Here is a 26,880-nt window from a genome sequence, read left to right as displayed (position 1 = left end):
GTAAAATTTTTCCTTTTTCTTTTGGGAAAAGTCCATTTAGTAGCATGAAGTTTATGTGGTTCGTTAGGTCTGATATGAATTGTTGAGGAGCTGATTTCATGAGGTTGTTTGGGCATATGTCTAGTTTGCAGTTGGATTTGGCATATCTTTTAAGTGTATCAGAGATGAGGTCTTCTGATAGTAGTTCGAATTCGGTCCAGGTTCTGTCTGCTGGGTGTATGCCGTCTTCTGGGTCTAGACAGTCTAGGAGTGAGGCGTATTCGATTTGGCTGGAAGGTATTTTAAGTCGTAACTGTATAATTTTCTCCTTGAAGTATTTCGCAAGGCTGTCTATTACCCTTCACTATCAATTATAATGCTCTATTATGTATTGTGTTGACATTGTAAGTAGCATACCATGCCATACTTTGTATTGTTTTTGAATATTTTTACTGCTGAAATTGCCTATTGCTCATGTTTGATCTATTCTTACTGTACACTGCTTTGAGTGAATTCCTTCAAAAAGGCGGTAAATAAATCCTAATAAATAAATAATAAATAAATTACACCCATACATTGCAGCTCCATCCCCATTCTACCTAGTCTCTGCCTTATACATGCTATGCATCTTGTTGGTGCATATACTTATAAACAGTGCTATTTTATATGTCATTTTCTGGATGTAAAACATGCTTTACACATGGAAATTGGTTTATATAATTATTGATCAAATCAACAATAGGGAGCACCAGGCAAACTATCACCAATACAGACAAAATAATTCTGTTGTTAATTTAAGCAAACATGGGGGTCACAGATTTCAACCAAGAAAAAGGAGAAGAGCATAGCCCAAAATCCTCAGAATCCCGAAGTTTTTTGATGCCAAAGCTTCAATATGTCAGGGGAAATAATCAGTCATAGGCTTTTGGCTTAGCCCCAAAATAATCTTTTTCAAAAAAGCAGAATCCATTAAAAAACATGAAAAATAATTCTTAAGATTATATATTCCTGGAGAAAAAAGCAAGCAAGTCAAAACAATCTCCATGGAATGTGGCACTACATATACTCAGTTTGTGTTCTCAAAGCAATTTCAAAATCATGAGCACAACTATCCTGTGTAATTTAATATATGTTTTTCACAATTATGCTTTGTCACTTTGTAGCCCTTAACTAAAGGGCGGTATGACTACTGCCGCATTGTCAATAAAATGGTCAGTGGTAGACATGGCCTGTGCTGCATGCCAACTCTGGTGCTAGAAAAGGGCTTCCCCAGAAAATGGCCACAGGGCAAGTGTTTCACTTACCGCATGGGCCATTTCCTTCCTCAGCCAGAAATTCCCTTTTGCTGGGCACCACCACAGAGCTAGTAGATAACCAGGCAGGGGTAATGTTCAGCCATCTACCTGGGTAAAGTTAGGAACAGCAACAAGGATGTCCTAACTTTGCCTGGTTAGTTAACTGGGCAGCCACAATCACTTATTCATTTGATCCTGGCCTGCTACTTCACTGGTTTAACTTAAGTGGATAAACTATCCAGAAAGTGGTTGAATTTTACCACTCTGAATAACTTTTTAGACAGCCTCTTCCACCCGAGTATAGAGATAACTTATCTATACTATTTGCCACAGAATGGTGAACAGATAATATTAGGCCCAAGGTTTTACGGGTGGAGAACGCACTTTAAGATGAATGATCATACTTACATGACAAAGTTACTCAGAACTGAATATTTTCTAACTGATCTAATCCTAGACTTGTTCTGAACTGGCTCTATACTACTCAGAAAAATAATCTCATTAAAAAGGTTTGATAAATTCCTCTAGGATTTTCCCCAGAAATAAAGTGCACTTGCTACATGCTCTTGACATTACTCATCCTGCCTCCATTTTCCAATATTTTTTATGGGGGCAGTAGGAATACTTGGAGAAGTATTTTCAAAGCACTTAAACTTACAAAGTTACACAGTAACCTATGGAACAGTGGCAGCATCTCACTCCTTTCCACCTCCAACACAGGCCATAGTCTGGCTTCTCAACCCCCTTCCCCGAGTCTATCTTTTTCTTTTGTTTTCTCTAAGTCAGCGGCAGCAGCAGCAATTCCCATACGCTGCCCTGCTACCTACACCAGCTTCTTCTCTGTACTGAAGCCTGCCTCCGAGGAAACAGGAAGTTACACCAGAGAGGTGGGCAACAGTAGAGAGAAGTCGGTGCCAGTGGCAGGGCAACATATGAGAATCACTGAGCCAACGATTTTTGGAAAACAAAAAAAGAAGGTAAACTCAGGGAAGGGGGTTGAGAAAAAAAGGTGGGTGAAGCCAGACCATGACTGGGGGGGGGGGACTGAGAGTTGGGGGAGACAGAAAGTGTGAAGGGAGAGATTTTGGACTGGGGAGAGGGGGCAGCCAGGGGCGGTGGGGCAGCATCTCATCCTTGCCTCAGCCGGCAGATTGCATTGGGCTGCTCCTGCTTTGAAAATGAGCCCAATAGTGAGAGCACCTCTTCCCTGGTGGGTGCAAACATCCTCCACCCCATCTCCATAGGGCCTTTTCTCCCTCCCCTTTTCCCTCATCTCACATATGTACAGTCCTCTCTCTCTTTCCTTCTCCAGTCCCCATCCTCTCACTTTCACCCACCCCTTCTTTTCAGCCTCTACATTTCTGACTTGGCGCAGCCCTTTGTCTATCCTCTTGGGCTCTGACTGGGTCCAAAGATGCCTCCTGCTCATTCTGGGGCTTTAATGGTGGCCAAAAATGTCTATGCCTACCTTGCCAAAGAAATCTGATCACCCTGGGCAAGCAGGTGAGTGGAATTTTCAAATTTTGCTCATTATGATATACCAGCTTATTCCATTTGGGGATTTGGCAATTAAGTTCAAACCTTAAATATTATAAATGAAAGCTGACTTAATTTAATTTTCTTTCATTTAAAGGGACTCGGAACAGATGAATCTGTTATTTCAGAAATATTTGCCACTCACACCCCCGACAAGCTGTCGGAAATAGCTGATATATATGAAAAAGGTGAATAAAAGCATACATTTCATTCAATTTCAGTTTCATGAATGGTCACCAATCATAATATAATCCAGATAACTGAAACAATGCCATTGAGATGGGGAGCAATGAATTTCCCACATCTGTGTTTGGTAATATTGAAGTATGTGTGTGCTTGTGCTGTTTGGTCAGAGAATTCTGAGGGTTTAGGAGCAGAACAGAGATCAGGTTTTTTTACCAGCCCTAAATATTTTATAAGAATAGCCATACTGGGTTAGACCAATGGTCCATCTAGCCCAGTAGCCTGTTTTCAACAGTGACCAATTCAGAACACAAGTATCTGGCAGACACCCAAATAGTAGCAGCATTCTTTGCTACCAATCCCAGGGCAAGCGGTAGCTTCCCCCATGTCTATCTCAATAACAGACTATGGACTTTTCCTCCAGGAATTTGTCCAAACCTTTTTTAAACCCAGATACGCTAACCACTGTTACCACATCCTCCAGCAATGAGTTCCAGACCATAGCTATTCTTTGAGTGAAAAAATATTTCCTCTTATTTGATTTAAAAGTATTTCCATGTAATTTCATTGAGTGTCCCCTGGTCTCCAAGGCTAATGTTATAATATAGAAAGTTAGAGAGAAAACAGTCATTCCTCAGCTAATTTCACCAAATGAAAAGTCTAAAAACAGGCTTGGATAGAAAATAATGGGTCTACTCAGAAAGTTAGTAGAATTTAGCAATTAATTAAGAGAGGAAATAATGTAATTCTTTCTAGAGGTAATATTTGAATAGCAGTTCCCAAATCTGTCAGGACCCTGAAATTAGTTGGGCATTCAAGAATTGCACATGAGATGAATTGTATATACTAGGTTTCCTGAAAACCTCAGCTACCTATGGAACCCAAAAACAAGTATGGAGACCATTGCAGTAAAAGACCATGCCACAGAAAAATAGGGTAAACTGCAATATAAAAAAAAGAGGACGAAGCAGTATGGCAGAATCAGTTACATGACTATAAGGGAGCCTAACTCTAAAGACGTTTTCAGAACTGAGTTCTAAATCTACTAGATTTTTGGAGTTTTTATTCCCCCATTGGTATAAAACCAGGCCCAAGCTAAATATGGATATAATAAAATGCTAAGTACTAGCAAGTCATGATACTCTTCATTCATCAATCTGATAATAATGCCGGAAAACTCCTTTCACAGTATCCAAAAAGCAAACAAAAAAATTAAAATATAATTTCTTAACAGATGTTGAAAAAGTTTTCTGTATTTTTTTACAACTTTATTTTATTCTGAATCTTTAAATAAAGATATGGAATGTGAAAACTTTCTTAAACAATTAAATGAACCAAAATTATCCCCCCCCCCCCAAAAAAAAAAAAAACAATTTTAGGAGAACTATAACAGAAAAAGATATCCTAACCATTAACAATACTGTCCCCTCTAACAAAGCCCTAGGACCTGATGGTTACACATCAGAATTTTTCAAACAATTTAAAGAAACCTTATCTTCTTTTTTTTTTGTAAGATTATATCATACACTATGGGGCTCATTTTCAAAAGAGAAAACCGGCTAAAAAGTGGCATAAAGCAACATTTAGATGTTTTTCTTACCAAAACATCCAAATCAGTATTCAAAACCCATTTTGCAGATGTTTTTCTATGCAGTTAGTCCGCAATGCATCCAATCTCAAGGGGGCATGTCAGAGGTGTGTTGAGGGTGGGATTTGGGCATTCCTAAGACTCGGATTTTTTCAGCCTTAATGGAACACAACAAAATGTCCAGGACTAAAACTAAGATGTTTTGGTCTACACCTGTTTTAATAATGACTAAGCCACAAAAAAGTGACCTAAATGGCAAGATGACCACTGGAGGAATAAAGGAATGAAGCCCCTTATTCCCCAGTTGTCACTGATCCCCTCTCCCCCCAAAGATGTGAAGGAAGCAGTACATACCAGCTTCTTTGACAGCCTTGGATGTTATGGCCAGTCCTATATGAACAGCAAGCAAGTTCCTGGAATAGCCTAGTGGTAGGTGCAGTGAACTGTAGAGAAGGAGCCCAGGGTCACAATCCACTCTAACTGTTACACTTGTGTCAGCCCCTGGAAACCCACCAAAAACCTATTGTACCCACATATAGGTGACACTTGCATACATAAGGGCTATTGGCAGATGATGTTTAATGTGAAGTGTAACGTGATGCATATGGGAAGGAGGAAACCCAGTGGTGTTCTAGCCTGGATGACACCCGGGGCGGATCGCCGATGTGCCCCCCCCCCCGGTGCAGCGCGGCCCCCCCTGCAAAATGACACCTCCCCCGGGTGCATGCCGCTGGGGGGGGGGGGGTGCCGTGGCGCGTGCCTGTCAGCTCCGAGTTCACTAACTTCGCTCATTTGCTGTAGCTCCCTCTGCCCCGGAACAGGAAGTAACCTGTTCCGGGGCAGAGGGAGCTGCAGCAAACGAGCGAAGTTAGCGAACTCGGAGCCAACAGGTGCACGCTGCAGCACCCCCCAGCGGCGTGCACCCGGGGCGGACCACCCCCACCGCTCCCCCTTGGTACGCCACTGAGTAAACCAAACTAGAGCTACGTAATGCAAGGTTCCATGTTAGGAGTCGCTGACCAAGAAAGGGATCTCAGCGTCGTTGTTGATGATATGTTGAAACCCTCTGCTCTGTGTGCTGTGGCGACTAAGAAAGCAAATAGAATGTTAGGTATTATTAGGAAAGGAATGGAAAACAAAAGTGAGGATGTTATAACGACTTTGTATCGGTCCATGGTGTGACCGTACCTCAAATATTGTGTTCAATTCTGGTCATTCCATCTCAAAAAAGATACAGTGGAATTAGAAAATGAGCAGAGAAGGGTGACAAAAATGATAAAGGCGATGGGACCGCGTCCCTATGAGGAAAGGCTGAAGTGGCTAGGGCTCTTCAACTTGGAGAAAAGACGGCTGAGGGGAGATATGATAGAGGTCTATAAAATAATGAGTGGAGTGGAACGGGTAGAAATGAATTGTTTGTCTACTCTTTCCAAAAATACTAGGACTATGAGGCATGCGATGAAACTACAAAATAGTAAATTTAATATGAATAAGAGAAAATGTTTCATCACTCAACATGTAATTAAACTCTGGAATTCATTGCCAGAGAATGTGGTAAAGGCGGTTAGCTTAGCAGGGTTTAAAAAAGGTCTGGATGGCTTTCTAAGGAAAAGTCCACAGACCATTATTAAATTGACTTGGGGAAAATCCACTGCTTATTTCTGGAATAAGCAGCATAAAATGTATTGAACTTTTTCGGGATCTTGCCAGGTATTTGTGACCTGGATTGGCCACTGTTGGAAACAGCATGCTGGGCTTGATGGACCTTTGGTCTGTCCCAGTATGGCAATACTTATGTACTTATGTAGTGGTGTATAGTTGAGTACAGTAAGTTTTTGGTGGGTTTTTGAGGGATCACCATACAATATAAGGGGGTAATGGTGAGATATGAAGTCCACTGCAGTGTCCCACTGCTCTGCCGGGATGTTTGTGTGGCCAGTCTACTAACAATGTTAGCTCTTCCTAGATCCAGTGGCTTGATTTTGTTCATTTTTTATTTGTTTCTTTCTTTTGAAAATTAACAAAAAAGATAACAGCATCTTTCATGTGGCCATTTTCAGGGGGGGGGGGGGGGGGAAGCTATATTCCCCACTTGAATTTTGGATGTTTTGAGCACAGATTTAATTTACATAGACATCATATGAAAAATGCTAGTACCAATCAGGATGTCACCTCTGTGGGGCAGCACTTTACAAAACCAGAACACTGTACCAGTGATTTCATGGTAAGAATCCTGAAAGGGAACTTTAAAACAATACAGGAACTTAAGACCTTTGAAGTCAGAATGATTAAATATTTTGACACCCACCAGAAAGGACTTAACAAAGATCTGGGTTTTCTAGCCCATTATAAACTATAAAATTGTGCTGCTTTCTCACCCTCCTATCTCCATGCATATCTCCCTGTCCCTCATCCACCCGACTCTTCCTGTCTCTCACCTATCCACCCCCATCCTGTTAGACTGTCACTGAAATGCTTTGATGTTTCACTTATGTATACTGTCATCTACCAACATTTGGTTATTTCCAGTCGGACGAAGAAGGGCAACCTTCGAAAGCTAATCAGAAACTTTGCTGTTTCTAATACAGAGTTAATTCCTAAAATTGAAAGAGACCCTGTTACAACACAAAATTATAGACCTATTTCGTTGTTAAATAATGACAACAAATTATTAACCAAAATGTTAGAAGCTAGATTATAGTCTTAGATTTGTTATTCCATGAAAACCAATTAGGTTTCCTGAAAGGACACTTTATTGGTGACAATGGGGTCCTTTTACTAAGGTGCGCTAACAGATTTAGCATACACTAACAAATTAGTGTGTCTTAAATGAAATGCAGCCCACAGGTATAAAATGGCTGTGTGGCATTTAGAGTGCACTAAATCTGTTAGTGCACCTTAGTAAAAGTACCTAACATGAGACTGTTCTATGATCTTACTTACATGGCTAAACCAATAACTGCACTCAGAATGCACTCCTTCAATGCAGAAAAAGCATTTGAGCTAATAGAAGAGTCATTTATTTAAAGTAATGCAATGATTTTACTATTGGATTAAAATTTTATATTATAAACCAACCACAAGATGAAAAATCAATTCACATATAATTTGTGCTGGACCATCAGATGTACAATAAAGGGATTTTTCACTCATGTCTTACCACACTTCCTCATAGGTCCACTTTTTTTTTTTAAATAAAAATATGCGCACTACTTTTAAATAAGTACATAAGTAATGCCACACTGGGAAAAGACCAAGGGTCCATCGAGCCCAGTATCCTGTCCACGACAGCGGCAGTGGCGTTCCTAGGGGGGCTGACACCCGGGGCGGATCGCCGATGTGCCCCGTCCCCCGGGTGCAGCCCCCCCCCCCCCCCGGATGCAGCGCGCCCCCCACCCCCCCAGCGAAAGGACACCCCCCCCCGCAAAAGAACCCCCCGCCCGGGTGCAGGTAGTCAAAAAATACTGTTTCAAGAATTATACAGACTATTGTCTGACATAATACCATATTTTGCATTGCTGCATCAGTGAAAAGCTCCTGTGAATAAATTCATATTCTTAATGTCCAGTCCAGAATAAGACTATTTCTATCAAACTTTATGGCAATCCAACATCCATTGAAAACTACTAAATTAATATGGCAACATGGCCAATTAATGTAAACTAGCGATAACTATTCCAATTCTTCATTAAGGCCATTTGGTATAATATTGTTTAATGTATAAATTCATCATTGTTCTTTTAAACATTTACCATCCATCCAATTTATATCATCATCTGTCCCTTGAGTTGGTGTGTGTGAAAAAACAACTGGTGTAATTTGACATCATTTGAATAAACACAAATCTCAAATTGGCACTGAGAACATAAATGCTCCATTAGTTACTCACTGGATTACTCAACATCATAAGCCTATCGACATTTGATGGGACATGATTGATATAGTTCATCAGGTTTGGCAAAAAGAGGATTATGAACATTTTTTTAAAGTATAAAGAACAATGATGAATGATTAAACACAGTTATACCGAAAGGTTTTAGTGAAGAATTGGAGTGGCTATCTCTGGTGTAAACTCACTGATGAAATGGATGATGGGATTGCTGATCTGTTTATTGCCCAAAATATGGACATCCAACTCCGATCACAGACGGGGAAAGGACGTCCAAGTCTAAAATAATGGACGTTGTTATTTAGACCTGATTCTTGTCAAGTCCAGGTTATAGAGAAAGGTGCTCTGATTGAGCAGCTGTCTCCTGGAGGGATTAAGGCACAGAACCTCCTTAATCTCCCAGTGGTTGCTGCCCCCCCCCCCCCCCCCCCCCCCGTATGTGAAACTGACAAAGAATACCAGGCTTTATGACAGTTTCAGGTATGCACATTCTTAAGAGGGCAGCATGTATATCTGAGGATTAGCCTAATGGTTAGTGCAATGGACTGGGACCCTGGTTCAAATCTTTTTTTTTTTCTTGTGAGTCCTCTAGGGACAGAAATATACCTACTGTATGTGACTATATAAGACACCTGCAAGCCTGAAGGCTATTAAAATGGTGTACATTCAGGTACAGTAGATATTTTTCTATTCCTGGAGGGCTCACAACTAAAAAATACATCACAAACAGCCAACGTGGAATTTGAACCTAGGTCCCCGATTCTCAAGCCACTTCTCTAACCATTAGGCTACCCCTCTCCTCTGCATGGATTTCTGTGTGGCCATTTTATAAGATGGATGTTCCTCTGCTGACACAAAGAGATCCATGTCCCTTGTTTTTCCTGTTCACAATTTGGGACATTTTAGTTTGTAAAATAGATGTTCATTTTGGGCATTTCCAGTACATGAATGTCCACCTCACATGTATTTTAGAAAAGGCTGTGTCCTGTTCTAAAATACATGTGAAATGGATGTCCATTTGTGGTGTTCTGACTTGGATGTCCATGTTCTGAGTTAGACATTCTTTCTAAAATGCTGCTCCACATCAGTATAACACAAATACTGACTTTATTATCCTATATAATAATTTGCACCTCTAAAGTTCTGTGTCTGGATGCCTGGGTTCGTAACACAATTCCCATTGGTCCGCCATCGCATCGGAACATGATGACGTCAGACGGCGGATCAATGAGAGAAAAGCGAAACCAGCACCAGCCACCAAAAGAACGTTGGAGGTCGCCCCCCTCCCTCTACCCCTGTCCTCCGAATTCCAGGCCCCACCTCTTCTCTGAGTTCCAGGCCCAACCCCTCCCTCCACGCCCCCTCCCCTCCCAGTTCCATGCCCCCTGTCTTCGGAGTTCCAGACCCCTGCACCTCCCTCCCTCTCTCTCTCTCTCAGTGGCAGCCCGACCTGCGTTGGCCGCCCTCTTCTCACAGTCCTGCGCCTGCCCCTAGCCTTCCTGCATGCCAGCTGTAATTTAAAAGTTCTTACCTCGGGGTACGCCGGCAGCATTGAAGTCGAACACGCACGGCGCTTCAGACTGCCTTCCCTTCTGTCTCAGCTCTGCCTCTGGTCCCGCCCTTCCGGGCTGCCAGTGACAGAGAGAGAGGGAAGGAGGTGCGGGGGTCTGGAACTTCGAAGACAGGGGGCATGGAACTCGCAGGGGAGGGGAGGGAGGGGGCATGGAACTCGGAGGGAAGGGGGGCCTAGAACTCGGAGGGGAGGAGAGGGGAGGAGAGGGAGGGATGGGCGGGCCTGGAACTCGGAGGACAGGGGGGGAGGAGAGGGGCGATTCTCTGTCTCTCACACACTGTCACACTCTATAACACACACACACACACACACTCTCTCTCTCTGTATCTCACACACACACACACACTCTCTCTCTCTCTCTCACACACACACACACACTCTCTCTCTCTCTCTCTCACACACACACACACACACACACTCTCTATACACACACTGTCTAATACACACTGTCTCACACACACTCTCTCTGTCACAGACACACTCTCTCTCTTTCACACACACACTTTCTCAGAGGATAACCTTGCTAGCGCCCATTTCATTTGTGTGAGAAACGGGCCTCTTTTACTAGTATCTCAATATTTCATTAATAGTATTGATATCAATACAAAGCATGTGTAGAAATACAACAATTAGTTAACAGCTTAAAACCGTTAACATACAGCACCACAAATTCTGAGGAATCATCTCTTGCCAACTCTTTGAAATTGGTTTGATTTTTATAATTGCAATGAAAACAATATCAGTCCAAAAATCTGTTTACTATAACAATATAATAAAACAATCACTTATGTCCAGCAAAAAAAGAAAGCAGTACACCATCATCAAAGGTGCAGGATGATTCTATTCCTGAGTCTATAAATTGTGTCAATGTCTAAAGCACAAAACGAATTTATTCACGAAAAGTCCACAATGTCTAAAGGTAGAAAGTCATGTTGGTCACACACAAAACCTGACACTGACGTTTCATCCTGTACAATTTGCTTCTGAGTGAACAAACACACTTAAAAATGTGATGCAGCCAGATCACTATTTAAAGGGAACATTTAGCACCTGTATGAAAAAAAACAATCATTCAAATAGCAGGAATATAATTTCAAAAATTCTTTTTAATGAATCAGGAAAAAGCAATGACAATCTTGAAAAATACCACCACTCTAATTCCATGTATAAACCATGTAGCAGTATTGTATTGTGCATGAATTAAATGCAGAAAGGGAGAGGTGCCATTTTGTTGGCATTGTTTTTTCTGATTCATATGAAAGAACTTTTGAAATCATATTCCTGCTATTTGATTTGGTTGTCTCCAGGGGCGTAGCCAGACCTCACGGTGGGAGGGGGCCAGAGCCCGAAGTTGGCACATTTTGAGTGCTGCCCCACCGACCCCCCCACCGTCACACCTCGCCTCGCCTCCTCGCCCCCCCCCCCCCACCGCCTTGCCTCGCCTCGCCTCCTCACCTCCTTGCCGCTTCCCCTCACAAACAAACACCTTTGCTGGTGGAGGTCCCCAACCCCCACCAGCTGAAGCCTTCTTCAGCGCCGGTCTGTGGTGCAGCCGCGTTCGCTGCCTGCCCCCTGCTCTTCTTTCTTCTTGCTCCTCCTGTGCACGCTGCGTGCACAGAAGGAGCAAGAAGAAAGAAGAGCAGGCAGCAAACGCGGCTGCGCCGCAGACCAGCGCTGATGAAGGCTTCAGCTGGTGGGGGTCGGGGACCCCCGCCAGCCAAACCAGGGGCTTGGATGAAATTTGCAGGGGACCAGGCCCCTGTGGCCCCCTGTAGCTATGCCCCGGTTGTCTCATGAAAGCATGCATACGTTCTCCACACCTCACATTTACAACCCACAAGCACTTGCCACAACACACACATTTTCATATTTAGCTCACACACCTTTTCAGTAGCAGCTCAAGGTGAGTTACATTTGGAGGGTTTACAATCATAGGGGCCCTTTTACTAAAGCTTAAAATGCGCTGAATCCTACGAAGCCCATTTTATACCTATAGGCTTCTTAGCATTTATCTCCTAATTCTATAAAAGTCGCCAAAAATTGTGTGCACATTTTCATTGAATAATGAGCTATTTACTGCCAATCACTGGCATCTTAGCAAGCAATTCTTGGCACTATTTAGATTTAATTGGAACTTACATGCCTATATTTTATGAGTGAGTAAAAAAAAAGGTGCCCAGAAACGTGAGGGTCATGGGCGGAATGGGGGTGATCCTAACATTTATGTGCGTTGTTATAGAATATGGGGGATAAACACCTAATTTAGGCATGTACATTTGCACCATGTTTCAGTTGGTGCAAATGGCCGCTTCTAAAGTTAAGAGCGACTCCCGGGTGTAAGTGCTATTCTATAAACCCTAACTTTAAGCACTGCTTATCAAATAGCGCTTTTCTGGTGCCATTTGTTTAGGCATCATATATAGAATTTTAGTTTCTGCTAATTTTGTTAGCATGTACTAAGCTTTATTAAAAGGACCCTACATTTGTACCTGAGGCAATGGTGGGCTAAGTATTTGCCTGAAATCACAGGGAGCAGCAGTAAGATTTGAACTGGACTTCTCTGGTTGCTAGCCCGTTACTCTCACCACTAGGCTATTCCTCTACACTTGCTAAACCACCTCCCAAAAATATATACATTCCTCAAAAAAAAACCCTCACCAATCATATACAAACCACCACAATAGATACCCTAGTACTAGCATATAAACATACTGCACATACATCATCACCTCATCCCCCCACACTAAACACATAGAAATATATAAGTCCCAATATTCAGCCAGCGGCGGGCAGTGCGTTTGCCGTTCACTTTGGTGTTAAACCCAGATATTCAGTGTCGGGCCGTACCCAGATAGTTAGTGCTGGGCCATGCTGGATTCTGGCGATGAATATTCATGTGTAAGATGACCTCTAGAAGTTTTCTGGGAACTTCCAATAGTCAGCAAAGTAGCTGGTTAGTAACCCCCATGGCAAATATAAATTAACATTGCTGTAAGGAATATTGTATATTCCTGACTCCAGTAATGTAGATAGCGGGCTCCAAATCAGGCCTGCTATCTCTTAAAGGCTCATGGGGAAAAATCCTTCTATAATCCCACTCCCCACTGACATCGCACCATACTGCAACTCCTGCTCCTAACCCCTTTCAATTGCTTCTATTCCCTCCCTGGTACCTATCGAATCTTTACCTAGTATCCTGGCGGGCAGGCAGCAACAATCCTTAATTGCTCCTGCTCTGTCAAGTACTTGAGTGTAAAATGGCAGCAGTCAATTTCTTGTAGAATTCTCATGGTTCTACCACTAGAGATGAAGCTGCCAAATTAGGGTAGTCCCTGAGCAGAGCTGGGGGGGGGGGGGAGGATTTTAAAGTTATCTAGTTAGTGGTAATATTCAGCCTACTATCCAAATAACTATCTGGATAAAGTTTGAACAGCAAAAACGTTGTCCTAATGTTATCCAGGTAACTCTTGAAATAGTGCTCAAAATATCACCACAGTCTAGAAAGCACCAGCGACCATCCAGATACTGGAGCTGAATATCAGCCACAGTGGCCAATATTTAGAAGAAACTCTGACTGCCCTAGCTAAATACTGACCTGAATGTTTTCTCAAAATCAAACCTTGCCAGCCAGGTTCTTAAATTTGTTTTGCCACACTTACTCCTGAGGAAGGTTACTCCACCACACTGTGTGGCTTAAACTCTCTTCTTTTTACCTTTTAGAATTCCACACAACTTTGATGAAGGATCTTGAAGGTGATACCAGTGGATCTTTTTTGCATTTGCTGAAAGCAATCGTTCAGGTACATTTGGATTTTTTTGTTCTAGATTACTCAGTTTTTGTCTCTTTCTATGTTACAGTCAATAGCTGAGGTGAAACATCAGATGCTATGATTTTGTCCAGAAATTCTGTTTTCTCCCTTCATTATGCAGCTCGCAGTGAGCCTGCACTGTGTGTTGTCCAAATTCTCACACCGTTCTTGAAGACTGAGAGAAAAGTGCAGGAATTCAGACATTGCGCAGTTAAAACTCACTGAGCCATGTAAGGCTGAAAGAGAACAGAACAGCTGTTCCAGAGGTGATGCCACCAACAAGCATCTATATAATGCATAGGGGGATTTAAAAAAATGCCCCCCCCCCCCCAGAGCTTCAAGGGGATGGGAGTCAAAACAGGATGGTAGAGAATGATTGATGTAAATAGTGGTTGGTTACCGAGATTGGCTAGGATAGGGTTGGAGGAGAGTGTGTAATTTGGAAAGACAATACATAGGGGAGAGGAGCAGGGGGAAGTAGGGTGTGTTGAGGGAGGAATGTAATGGGAAGATGAGCTGGGGAACAAGAATAGAGAATGTGAAATGGAGACATGTTTAGGTTGCAATTTAAAAACCAGGAGAAATCTCTTTTCAAACTTTTAGGTTAAGAAAATTATATGAGACTTCTGCAAAATCTTTATCATAATCCAGAATAGGGGTTTTTTTGCTTTTTTTTTTGTTTGTTTGTTTTTACAAAAGGATTCTTTTCTGAATGATAAAAGTACAGCTTTAAATGGACACCCATTATAAACCCTTTCTAAACTGATGCCTTTTAGAAAGGAGAGGGGGGAACTCAAGTCTGGATTTCAGGATGTCCTGAAAGAATATATACAAGTACATAAGTACATAAGTAATGCCACACTGGGAAAAGACCAAGGGTCCATCGAGCCCAGCATCCTGTCCACGACAGCGGCCAATCCAGGCCAAGGGCACCTGGCAAGCTTCCTAAATGTACAAGCATTCTATACATGTTATTCCTGGAATTGTGGATTTTTCCCAAGTCCATTTAGTAGCGGTTTATGGACTTGTCCTTTAGGAAACCGTCTAACCCCTTTTAAAACTCTGCTAAGCTAACTGCCTTCACCACGTTCTCCGGCAACGAATTCCAGAGTTTAATTACGCGTTGGGTGAAGAAAAAGTTTCTCCGATTTGTTTTAAATTTACTACACTGTAGTTTCATCGCATGTCCCCTAGTCCTAGTATTTTTGGCAGTGGCGTAGCCAAGGGTGGGCCTGGATGGGCCCAGGCCCAACCACTTTGGGCTCACACCCACCCAGTAGCAGCACACCTATGATGTGGCTGGTACAGATTCCCAAGCCCCACCAGCTGAAAACTCCCAACATCTGTCCCTCCTGCATACCTTGTAAATAGCAGATCTTCGCCTGCAGCAAGCAGTGACTGATACATACTGCTCGCACTGGCCCCACAGCCTTCCCTCTGACGTATTCCCGCCTATGCGGAAACAGGAAGTTGCATCAGTGGGAAGGCTGTGGGGCCAACATGAGCAGTGTGTATTAGTTGCTGCTCACTGCTGGTGAAAATCTGCTATTTAAAAGGTATGTGGGAGAGGGGGGATGTTTGAAAGACCATATGGTATGCAGGTGAGAGAAGGAGAGACTAAATCAACTGTGGGATGGGGCAGGGTTCTTCTGCCCACCCATCTTGGGCCTGGACCCACCCAAAATTGAGTGTCTGGCTACGCCCTTGATTTTTGGAAAGCGTGAACCGACGCTTCACATCCACCTGTTCCACTCCACTCATTATTTTATATACCTCTATCATGTCTCCCCTCAGCCGTCTCTTCTCCAAGCTGCCCAACCGATTCTTTTGCCGGCTTCCTGCTTTTAATATACCGAAAACATTTTTACTATGTTTTTTTGCCTCTAATGCTATCTTTTTTTTGTAATCCCTCTTGGCCTTCTTTATCTGCACCTTGCATTTGCTTTGACACTTCTTATGCTGCTTCTTGTTATTTTCAGATGGTTCCTTCTTCCATTTTCTGTGCACTCACTGATCGACCCCTGATGAAGGCTTTTCTAAAAGCCGAAACACGGACCGTGTAGGGTCCAAATAAAATTGTCTATTGGAGCATCTTACCCTTGGTTTGGACTGATCTCTTGACGTTGGTTTCTTTTCCACTTTCTTTGTGCTGTTGAACCCCACTAACTACCCTTCTCCATTGTGAATACTGCCCATTTAACCCCACTCTCTGTTTCCTATCCTTCAACCAGTTTTTAATCCACAATAGGACTTTTCCTCCTATCCCATGACCCTCCAATTTCCTCTGTAGCCTTTTATGAGGTACCTTGTCAAACGCCTTTTGAAAATCTAGATACACAATATCAACCGGCTCCCCTTTGTCCACATGTTTGTTTACTCCTTCAAAGAATTGAAGTAAATTGGTCAGGCAAGATTTCACCACACAAAAGCCGTGCTGACTTGGTCTCAGTAATCCATGTCCTCGGATGTGCTCCGTAATTTTGTTTTTAATAATAGCCTCTACCATTTTCCCCGGCACTGACATCAGACTCACTGGTCTATAATTTCACAGATCTCCCCTGGAACCTTTTTTAAAAATGGGCGTTACATTGGCCACCCTCCAATCTTCCGGTACCACGCTCGATTTTAAGGATAAATTGCATATCACTAGCAGTAGCTCCACAAGCTCATTTTTCAGTTCTATCAGTACTCTAGGATGAATACCATCCGGTCCAGGAGATTTGCTACTCTCCAGTTTGCTGAACTGCCCCATTATGTCCTCCAGGTTTACCGTGAATTCAGTAAGTTTCTCCGACTCATCCGCTTGAAATATCATTTCCGACACCGGTATCGCACCCAAATCTTCCTCAGTGAAGACCGAAGCAAAGAATTCATTCAATCTCTCTGCTACGTCTTTGTCTTCCTTGATCGCCCCTTTTACCCCTCGGTCATCCAGCGGCCCAACCGATTCTTTTGCCGGCTTCCTGCTTTTAATATACCAAAAAAAAAAATTGCTATGTTTTTTCCCTCTTGGCCTTATTTATCTGCGCCTTGCATTTGCTTTGACACTCCTAATGCTGCTTCTTGTTATTTTCAGACGGTTCCTGCTTCCATTTTCTGAAGGCATTTCTTTTAGCCCTAATAGCTTCCTTCACCTCACTTTTCAACCAGGCTGGCTGTCTTTTGGAGATTCGTCTTTCTTTTCTAATTAGTGGAATATGTTTGGCCTGGGCCTCCAGGATGGTATTTTTGAACAGCGTCCATGCCTGTTGTACAGTTTTTACCCTCTCAGTTGTCCCCCTAAGTTTTTTTTCCACCGTTCTCATTTTATCAGTCTCCTTTTTTAAAGTTAAACGCTAACGTATTTGACTTCCTGTGTATAGTTACTTCAAGATCGATATGAAAACTGATCATATTATGATCACTGTTATCAAGCGGCCCCAGTACCATAACGTCCCTCACCAGATCATGCGCTCCACTAAGGACCAAGTCTAGAATTTTTCCTTCTCTTGTCGGCTCCTGCACCAGCTGCTCCATAAGGCTGTCCTTGATTTCATCAAGGAATTGCACCTCTCTAGTGTGTCCCGATGTTACATTTACCCAGTCTATATTTGGATAATTGAAGTCACCCATTATTATCACATTGCCCATTTTGTTTGCATTTCCGATTTCTTTTATCATTTCTGCGTCTACCTGCTCATCCTGGCGAGGCGGACGGTAGTACACTCCTATCACCGTCCTTTTCCCTTTTATACATGGAATTTCAACCCACAATGATTCAAAGGTGTGATTTGTGTCCTGCTGAATTTGTAATCTATCTTGAGTCAAGGCTCTCGTTTACAATGCTACCCTTCCACCAGTCCGGTCCACCCTATCACTATGATATACTTTGTTTCCCAGTATGACAGTGTCCCACTGGTTATCCTCCTTCCACCAGGTCTCAGTAATGCCTATTATATCCAATTTTTCATTTAGTGCAATATATTCCAACTCTCCCATCTTATTTCTTAGACTCCTAGCATTTACATATAGACATTTCAGAATATGTTTGTTGTTCCTATTTGCATGATGCTTAGTACCGGACACTACTGATTTGCCATCTTTTGTCTGATCTTTAGTTGTATTTAAGGGCACCTGGCCTACCATGGTCTGTTGTGCAACCTCACTATCCAGAAACCCTATCTTCCCTGTTTGTGAGGTATCTTTGCAAGATACCTTATCCCGAACCATGCGCTTTTGAGCGACTGTCGGCCATCCCCCCATTTCTAGTTTAAAAGCTGCTCTATCTCCTTTTTAAATGCTGATGCCAGCAACCTGGTCCCACCCTGGTTAAGGTGGAGTCCATCCTTTCGGAATAGGCTCCCCCTTCCCCAGAATGTTGCCCAGTTCCTAACAAATCTAAAACCCTCCTCCCTGCACCATCGTCTCATCCACGCATTGAGACTCTGGAGCTCTGCCTGTCTCTTGGGCCCTGCGCGTGGAACAGGTAGCATTTCAGAAAATGCTGCCCTAGAGGATCTGGATTTGAGCTTTCTACCTAAGAGCCTAAATTTGGCTTCCAGAACCTCTCTCCCACATTTTCCTATGTCATTGGTACCCACATGTACCAAGACAGCGGACTCCTCCCCAGCACTATCTAGAATCCTATCTAGGTGACGCGTGAGGTCCGCCACCTTTGCACCAGGCAGGCAAGTCACCAGGTGATCCTCATGTCCACCAGCCACCCAGCTATCTATATGCCTAATGATCGAATCACCAACTACAACAGCTGTACTAACCTTTCCCTCCCGGGCAGCACTCGGAGACATATCCTCGGTGCGAGAGGATAGTACATCCCCTGGTGGGCAGGTCCTGACTAAAGGAGTACTTCCTACTTCACCAGGGTGATGCTCTCCTTCTAGGAGACCTCCCTCCTTCAGGGCAGCACAAGGGCTACCAGACTGGAGGTGGGACTTCTCTACAACAACATCCCTGTAGGTCTCCTCTATGTACCTCTCTATCTCCCTCAGCTCTACTACTACTACTACTACTACTACTTAACATTTCTAGAGCGCTACTAGGGTTACGCAGCGCTGTACAAATTAACAATTAAGGACAGTCCCTGCTCGGAAGAGCTTACAATCTAAAGGACGAAATGTCAAGTTGGGGTAGATAAGTTTTCTGAGAAGAGGTGTAGTGATTAGGTGCCAAAGGCAACATTGAAGAGGTGGGCTTTGAGCATTGATTTGAAGATGGGTAGGGAGGGGGCACGGCGTATGGGCTCAGGGAGTTTGTTCCAGGCATGGGGTGAGGCGAGACAGAAGGGACGGAGCCTGGAGTTGGAGGTGGTGGAGAAGGGTACTGAAAGGAGGGATTTGTCTTGAGAGCGGAGGTTACGGGTAGGTGTTGGAATGTATTGTATTTTTACATGCATTGCCTGTCACCTATTATTTCTCTGTGATTACTCTGTGACCTCTGATGTGAATTACTTAGAGAGGTCACACAGATATGCAACTTCCTGTGGGGGTTTGACACAGCAGATGCAGCACATGGAGCACATGGAGCTCATGATCTCTCCTAACCTGAGAGGATCTATGGTGGTGTGAGCATCCATTACCATCTAAGCACATGGAAGGAGCTGATAATACAAATGTATAGTAATATGTATATATAAGCCTGTCTGATTATAATCTAACTGCAAACTGTGAGTAAACAGATGTTTTGTTACTTCAACTTTAAAGTGACTCAGCAGTGAATTATTCAGGGGTGAATGAGAGAGAGATGAAGAAAGAAATTAACATTTCTAAAGCTGAAGCTGTGTGTACTAAAATCTGCTAATTATTTACTACAAATAATCCAACAAAAGGGTTATGGGCCCAGGGTCCAGGAATTGAAAAAGAAGAGAAATATTACCAGGCAGAAAAAAAGGCCACATTTTTCTCTTAAGTTTTAAAGGAAAGATTCAGTCTGTCTCTCTCTCCCCCCCACACAGCAGACAGAAGGCTAAGAAAATGGCTGAGGGAAGAAATTCACCATTGTTCTATTCTCTCAAGGTGCCTAAATTAACTGAGTTTAATTATCGGCAGTGGGAATTAAGATTCATATGTCTCCTTCGAGCAAAAAGATTAGATATATGCTTAGACCAAGACAGAACAGCTGAAAATATGGCTGAATGGGACAGTGCAAACTATTATGTGAAGTGCATGCTTTTGGAAGCTCTCTCAGAGAAACAAGCCATATTAGTGGAGGGAAAAGATACACCAAAGGACATTTTACATAAACTGAGAACTATGTATGCAACTACATATGCAAAGCAGCAACCAATTTGGTTAGCAGAGTTGAATGAGACCAAATTAAGGGATAAAAGTAAATGTAATGATCACATTGTGCATCTTATGTCTTCATTTCAAAAATTAGAACTTTCTGGAATTCCCATGTGTGATGCATTGAAAAGAGCATTTCTTTTTACCTCACTATCAAAGAAGTTTGATGTTTTTAGGTCTGTAAATGAGGCCATTGAAGGGCAATCTTTTGAACAGGCAACATCAAAACTAAGGCAGGAATGCATAATAAATGATTCTGAGGAGATGTGTTCTCAAAGCAAGTCAGAGAGAAATGAAACAAATTTCTTGGCAAAGAACAGAGGAAGGCGGAGCTATGGGAAAACTCCACCCAAGGGCAAGCTGATTTGCTACTCATGTGGAAAGGAGGGACATGTATCTAAATGGTGTAAGGAAACACAAAACACTCCCTCTAGCTCACCTAAGCCAATGGAACTAAAGAATTTTCAAACCAGGAAATGTATGAAGGACAAAGATAAACACAAGGGCTTTCTAATGGCAGAAAAATCTTTGACTATGGTAAATAATAATTCAAATGAAAGTACTTGGATTTTGGATTCAGGGAGCACATGCCATTTAACCAATTGTAAAGATTTCTTTCAGGAAATGTGTCCAGAAGAAGGAATTCTTCAAACTGCAAACGCAGGGACTGCTAAGATCCAAGCAAAAGGTATTGGATTCTTAAAATGCAAAGTGTCTAATGAAGTTAAAGAAATTCCTGTAAGTGATGTCTTGTATATTCCCCAAGCAGTTTGCAATATGCTTAGTGTATCTACATTAGATAAGAAGGGATTTGTGATTCATTTTGAAAACAGTAAGTGCACAATCTCTAAAAATGATGAAGTGTATGCTGAAGCTTTTATGCATAATGATGTTTATAAGCTGAACATTTCAGGTGAAGCCTCACATATGGCGCAAGTAAGGAAGAATGATGGTAAATGTAGTCTGGAAATCTGGCACCGCCGCCTGGGACATCGTGATTCTAAGGTGATCCAGGATCTTTACAGTAAGCAACTGGCCACCGGCATTCAGATAAGTGCAGATGCTGGTAAAATGGAGAAATGCATAGACTGTGTTACTCAAAAAGGTGTGAGACCCTCATTTCCTGCATACACAGGAAATAGGAGTAATAAAGTACTGGACTTAATACACAGTGACTTATGTGGACCGTTTAATATCCCATCATTGGGAAATAACAGATTTGTGCTAATATTCTTGGATGATTTCTCTAGATATTGTGTGGCCTATTTGCTGAAAGAAAAAAGTCAAGTCACAGACATGCTGAAGAAATACGTAGCCATGGTGAGCAACAAATTTGAAAGAAAACCAAAGGTTCTTCAGACCGACAATGGTGGTGAGTTCACTTCGCAAAGCATGCGCACATTTCTAGAACAAGAAGGCATTCAACATATCACAACAGTAGCTTACACACCAGAGCAAAATTCTGTTGCAGAGAGAAAATTTAGGTCAATTGTGGAAATGACCAGATGTATGCTGTCAGATAGCAATCTCCCTAAAAGACTATGGGGGGAAGCCATTCTCACAGCAGTGTACCTACAAAACAGAATGCCAACTAAAGGCGCTGAGCGCACACCACATGAGACATGGCATGGTAGGAAGCCAAACCTGTCACACATAAGAACATTTGGAAGTACAGCATATGCTCATATACCAAAGCAAAGAAGGCATAAGCTGGATTCCACAACAGAAAGGGGCATTTTAGTTGGCTATGCTCCAGGACACAAAGGATATAGAATTTTGAATCTGAAAACTGGCATTGTTGGCATAAGACATGTTACATATTTTGATGAAAACAAAAGGGTTGATAAAGGCTGGATTATCCCAGATGAGCCTTATCATCCAGAATATGAAACTAGAACCATAATAGACATGCCAGTGTATATAAATGCCATACCAAGGCAGATGTCTGAAAGCAACTCACCTGTATCTAACGAGGAACAGGCAGAGGAAGCAGACACAGAAAGGATCATTGAAGAAGACAGTACAGTTGGAGAAGGGGAATCAATTGGAGAAGGACTCTCAGATTTAGAGGATGCGGAAAGGTCAGACCAACCTGTTGTCAGACGCTCATCCAGGGAAAACAAAGGTGTTCCACCCCCAAGACTGTCTTACTTAACAAAGTCAGCAGAAGCTCAAGAGCCCTTAACATGGGATGAGATTGAGAAAATGCCAGCAGAAGAAGCTGCTGAATGGCATAAAGCTGCACAAGAAGAAATTGATGCATTGGATAAAAATAATACTTGGATTCTTACAAAATTACCTCCTGGCAAGAAAGCTATAGGATGCAAATGGGTATTCAAGTTAAAAAGGAATGCACAAGGAAAAGTGGAAAGGTATAAAGCAAGATTAGTGGCAAAGGGATATCTTCAAAAATATGGAGAAGATTTTGATGAAGTGTTTGCACCTGTAGTGAAACACACGACAATCAGAACACTTCTGAGCATTGCAGTCTCAAAAGGCATGCAAGTCAAACACATTGATGTGAAAACAGCATTTCTTCACGGAGAAATAACTGAAGACTTGTACATGGAACAGCCAACAGGTTTCATAAATACAAAACAAAGACAGCTAGTGTGTAAATTAAACAAAGGTCTTTATGGATTAAAGCAAAGTGCAGAATGTTGGAATGAAAAATTGCATGAAATATTGACAAATTTAGGATTTAAGCAAGGTGAAGCAGATAAATGCTTGTACACTAGGTGCACAAATGGACAATATGCATACATTTTAGCTTTTGTTGATGATCTGCTCATTGCAAGCAAAAGTGAGCAAGAGTACAAGGACATTGTAAAGTGTTTAAACCACAATGTTGAGATAAAAGAACTTGGTAATGTGTCATACTATCTTGGTATAGAAATTGAGAAACAAAATGATGGTTCTTATCTTCTAAGCCAGAAGCAGAAAATAAATGAGCTTATTGAAAGTTTAGGTATGCAAGATGCCCAAGTTGTAAGCACTCCCATGATCACTGATTTTCTGAAGGATGAAACAGTAAGAGAACCTTTACCAGATAACATCCAATATAGATCAGCCATAGGTAAGCTTTTATATCTAGCTACCACATACAGGGCTGATATAGCAAATGCAGTAGGAATTTTGAGCAGAAGGGTCAGCTCACCTACCAAATCAGATTGGACTGCAGTTAAAAGGATGGTAAGGTATTTAAAGGGTACCATTGATTGTAAATTAAAGATTTCAGCCAATAGTAATCCAAAACTAATATGTTACTGTGATTCAGATTGGGCAGGGGATCATTCTGATTATAAATCCACAAGTGGATATGTGTTTATGTATGGAAATGTACAAATTTCATGGGCCAGTCATAAACAAAGTATTGTGAGTTTGTCTTCTACAGAAGCTGAATATGTGGCCGTATCGGAAGCGTGCAGAGAACTGATGTGGATTGAAAAACTTTTGCTGGATTTTGGAATAGCTGAAAAGAGACCAATCCAGATAATGGAAGATAATCAGAGCTGCATCCGACTGTCACAGAATGACAAGGTTCAGTCACGTACCAAGCACATCGCAACGAAATACCACAACGTGCGAGAGTTGGTGAAAGAAGGGGTCATCAGTCTACACTATTGTCACACCAGTGAGATGACAGCTGACATCATGACCAAACCGTTACCCAGAGAACATTTTGTGAATCTGCGTATAAAGCTTGGACTTTGTATGAATAAATAATTGCATGACAGTTATGCATGAGAAGGGGTTTGTTGGAATGTATTGTATTTTTACATGCATTGCCTGTCACCTATTATTTCTCTGTGATTACTCTGTGACCTCTGATGTGAATTACTTAGAGAGGTCACACAGATATGCAACTTCCTGTGGGGGTTTGACACAGCAGATGCAGCACATGGAGCACATGGAGCTCATGATCTCTCCTAACCTGAGAGGATCTATGGTGGTGTGAGCATCCATTACCATCTAAGCACATGGAAGGAGCTGATAATACAAATGTATAGTAATATGTATATATAAGCCTGTCTGATTATAATCTAACTGCAAACTGTGAGTAAACAGATGTTTTGTTACTTCAACTTTAAAGTGACTCAGCAGTGAATTATTCAGGGGTGAATGAGAGAGAGATGAAGAAAGAAATTAACATTTCTAAAGCTGAAGCTGTGTGTACTAAAATCTGCTAATTATTTACTACAAATAATCCAACAGTAGGGACGTAAGGGGAGATGAGGGTAGAGAGGTACGGAGGGGCCGCAGATCGAGTGCATTTGTAGGTGAGTAAGAGAAGCTTGAACTGTATGCGGTATCTGATTGGGAGCCAGTGAAGTGACTTGAGGAGAGGGGTGATATGAGTATATTGGTTAAGGCGGAAGATAAGACGTGCGGCAGAGTTCTGGATGGACTGAAGGGGGAGTAGATGGCTACGTGGGAGGCCGGTCAGGAGTAGGTTGCAGTAGTCAAGGCGAGAGGTAATGAGAGAGTGGATGAGAGTTCGGGTGGTGTGCTCGGAGAGGAAGGGGCGAATTTTGCTGATGTTATAGAGGAAGAAGCTATCTGCTGGATGTGCGCAGAAAAGGAGAGGGAGGAGTCGAAGATGACACCGAGGTTGCGGGCATATGAGACGGGGACGATGAGGGTGTTATCAACTGAGATAGAGAGTGAAGGGAGATGGGAAGTGGGTTTGGGTGGGAAGACAATAAGTTCAGTCTTAGACATTCAGTTTCAGGTGGCGGTTGGACATCCAGGCAGCAATGTCGGATAAGCAGGCCGAGACTTTGGCCTGGGTATCCGCAGTGATTTCTGGTGTGGAGAGATAAAGCTGGGTGTCGTCGGCATAAAGATGATAGTGGAAACCATGAGAAGAAATCAGGGAGCCTAAGGAAGAGGTGTAGATTGAAAAAAGAAGGGGCCCAAGGACAGATCCCTGAGGAACTCCAACAGAGAGCGGGATAGGGGAGGAGGACGAACCATGAGAGTGTACTCTGAAGGTACGATGGGAGAGATAAGAGGAGAACCAGGAGAGGACAGAGCCCTGGAACCCAAGGGAGGACAGTGTGTCAAGAAGTAGGTTGTGATTGACAGTGTCAAAAGCGGCGGAGAGGTCGAGGAGGATGAGGATGGAGTAGTGACCTTTGGATTTGGCGAGGAATAGGTCATTGCAGACTTTAGATAGTGCCATTTCTGTTGAGTGTAGGGGGCGAAAGACGGATTGGAGCGGATCGAGGATGGCATGAGAGGAGAGAAAATCAAGGCAGCGGCTGTGAACGGCGCGTTCAAGTATCTTGGAGAGGAAGGGTAGGAGGGAAATGGGGCGGTAGTTGGAGGGACAGGTAGGGTCAAGTGATGGTTTTTTGAGGAGTGGAGTGACCACAGCATGCTTGAAGGTGTCCGGGACAGATGCAGTGGAGAGAGAGAGGTTAAGTATATGACAGATGGTGGGGGTGATGGTAGGAGTGATGGTGTTGAGTAGGTTAGTGGGGATGGGGTCAGAGGAACAAGTGGTGGCTTTCGAGGAGGAGAGGAGATGGGCGATTTCCTCTTCGGTGATAGCAGGAAAGGAGGAGAAGGAGGAGGCCTGGGTAGGTTGGATGAGAGAGTGAGATATAGGCTGAAGAGGAGGAGAGGGAGTAGTGGTGAATTCGAGGTTGATCTTCTGGACCTTGTCACGGAAGTAGTGGGCCAGAGATTGAGGAGAGAGTGAAGGGGGGGTGGGAGCAGAGGGCACTTTGAGGAGGGAGTTGAGGGTGGCGAATAGACGACGAGGGTTAGAGCTAAGGGAATTGGTCAATTGGATATAATAGTCCTGCTTAGCGAGGAATAGGGAGAATTGGAAGGAGGATAGCATGAATTTGAAGTGAATGAAGTCAGTAAGGGTGCGAGATTTCCTCCAGAGGCGTTCAGCCGAACGGGCACAGGAGCGAAGGTATCGGGTGCAAGGGGTCAGCCAGGGCTGGGGATTGGTACGTCTTGTGGGCCGGGAGGTGGACGGTGCAAGGGTGTCTAGAGCAGAGGAAAGAGTGGCATTGTAAGTGGAGACAGCTTTGTCAACGGATGTGGAGGACAAGATGGAAGGGAGGAGATCAGAGATAGTAGAGGATAAGGTGGAGGGGTCAACAGCCTGGAGATTTCTGGACGTAGTAGTTAGTGTTGGGCGAGAGTGAGGGGGAGGGTGCTGAAGTGTAAATGTGATAAGGTGGTGGTCGGAGAGAGGAAGAGGTGAAACGCAGAAAGTGGAGGGTGAGCAAGTAGAAGAGAGGACGAGATCAAGACAGTGGCCAGATTTGTGAGTAGGGGTGGTGGGGCTCAGTTGGAGGTTGAAGGAGGAGGTAAGAGTGAGGAACTGAGCAACATATGAATCGGAAGGGTTATCAGTGTGGATGTTGAAGTCACCGAGAATGAGGGATGGGGATGAGGGCTCAAGAAAGACGGAGAGCCAGGCATCGAAGTCGGTAAGGAAGGATGGGAGGGATTTATCAGGGGGGCGGTAAATGACTGCAACTCTGAGTGGCAGTGGGTGGAATAGACGGATGGAGTGAACTTCAAAGGATGAGAAGCTGTGAGACTGAGGTAGGTGGAGAGGTTGGAAGCTGCAGGCGGGCGAAAGTAGTAGTCCGACGCCGCCACCGCGGCCGACTGGGCGGGGCGAATGGGAGAAAAGATAACCCCCGTGGCATAGGGCTGCGATTGAGGCAGAGTTGTCCGGGGTGAGCCAGGTTTCAGTTAGGGCGAGCAGATGAAGGG

The 26,880-nt window shown here is 43.2% G+C and overlaps 1 protein-coding gene across 1 annotated transcript in view; it reads left to right on the top strand.

The window, feature by feature from the left end:
* Positions 1-26,880, top strand: part of ANXA8 (annexin A8) — a 101,824-nt gene that overhangs the window by 29,710 nt on the left and 45,234 nt on the right. Inside the window, exons 5-6 of the mRNA XM_030203155.1 lie at positions 2,908-2,998; positions 13,764-13,843. Coding sequence (XP_030059015.1) covers positions 2,908-2,998; positions 13,764-13,843 — 171 coding nt within the window. The remainder of the gene's footprint in view (positions 1-2,907; positions 2,999-13,763; positions 13,844-26,880) is intronic.

This window comes from Microcaecilia unicolor, chromosome 5 (assembly GCF_901765095.1).
Source record: "Microcaecilia unicolor chromosome 5, aMicUni1.1, whole genome shotgun sequence".
Lineage (NCBI taxonomy): Eukaryota > Metazoa > Chordata > Amphibia > Gymnophiona > Siphonopidae > Microcaecilia > Microcaecilia unicolor.
This window is presented reverse-complemented; position numbering and strand designations above follow the sequence as displayed.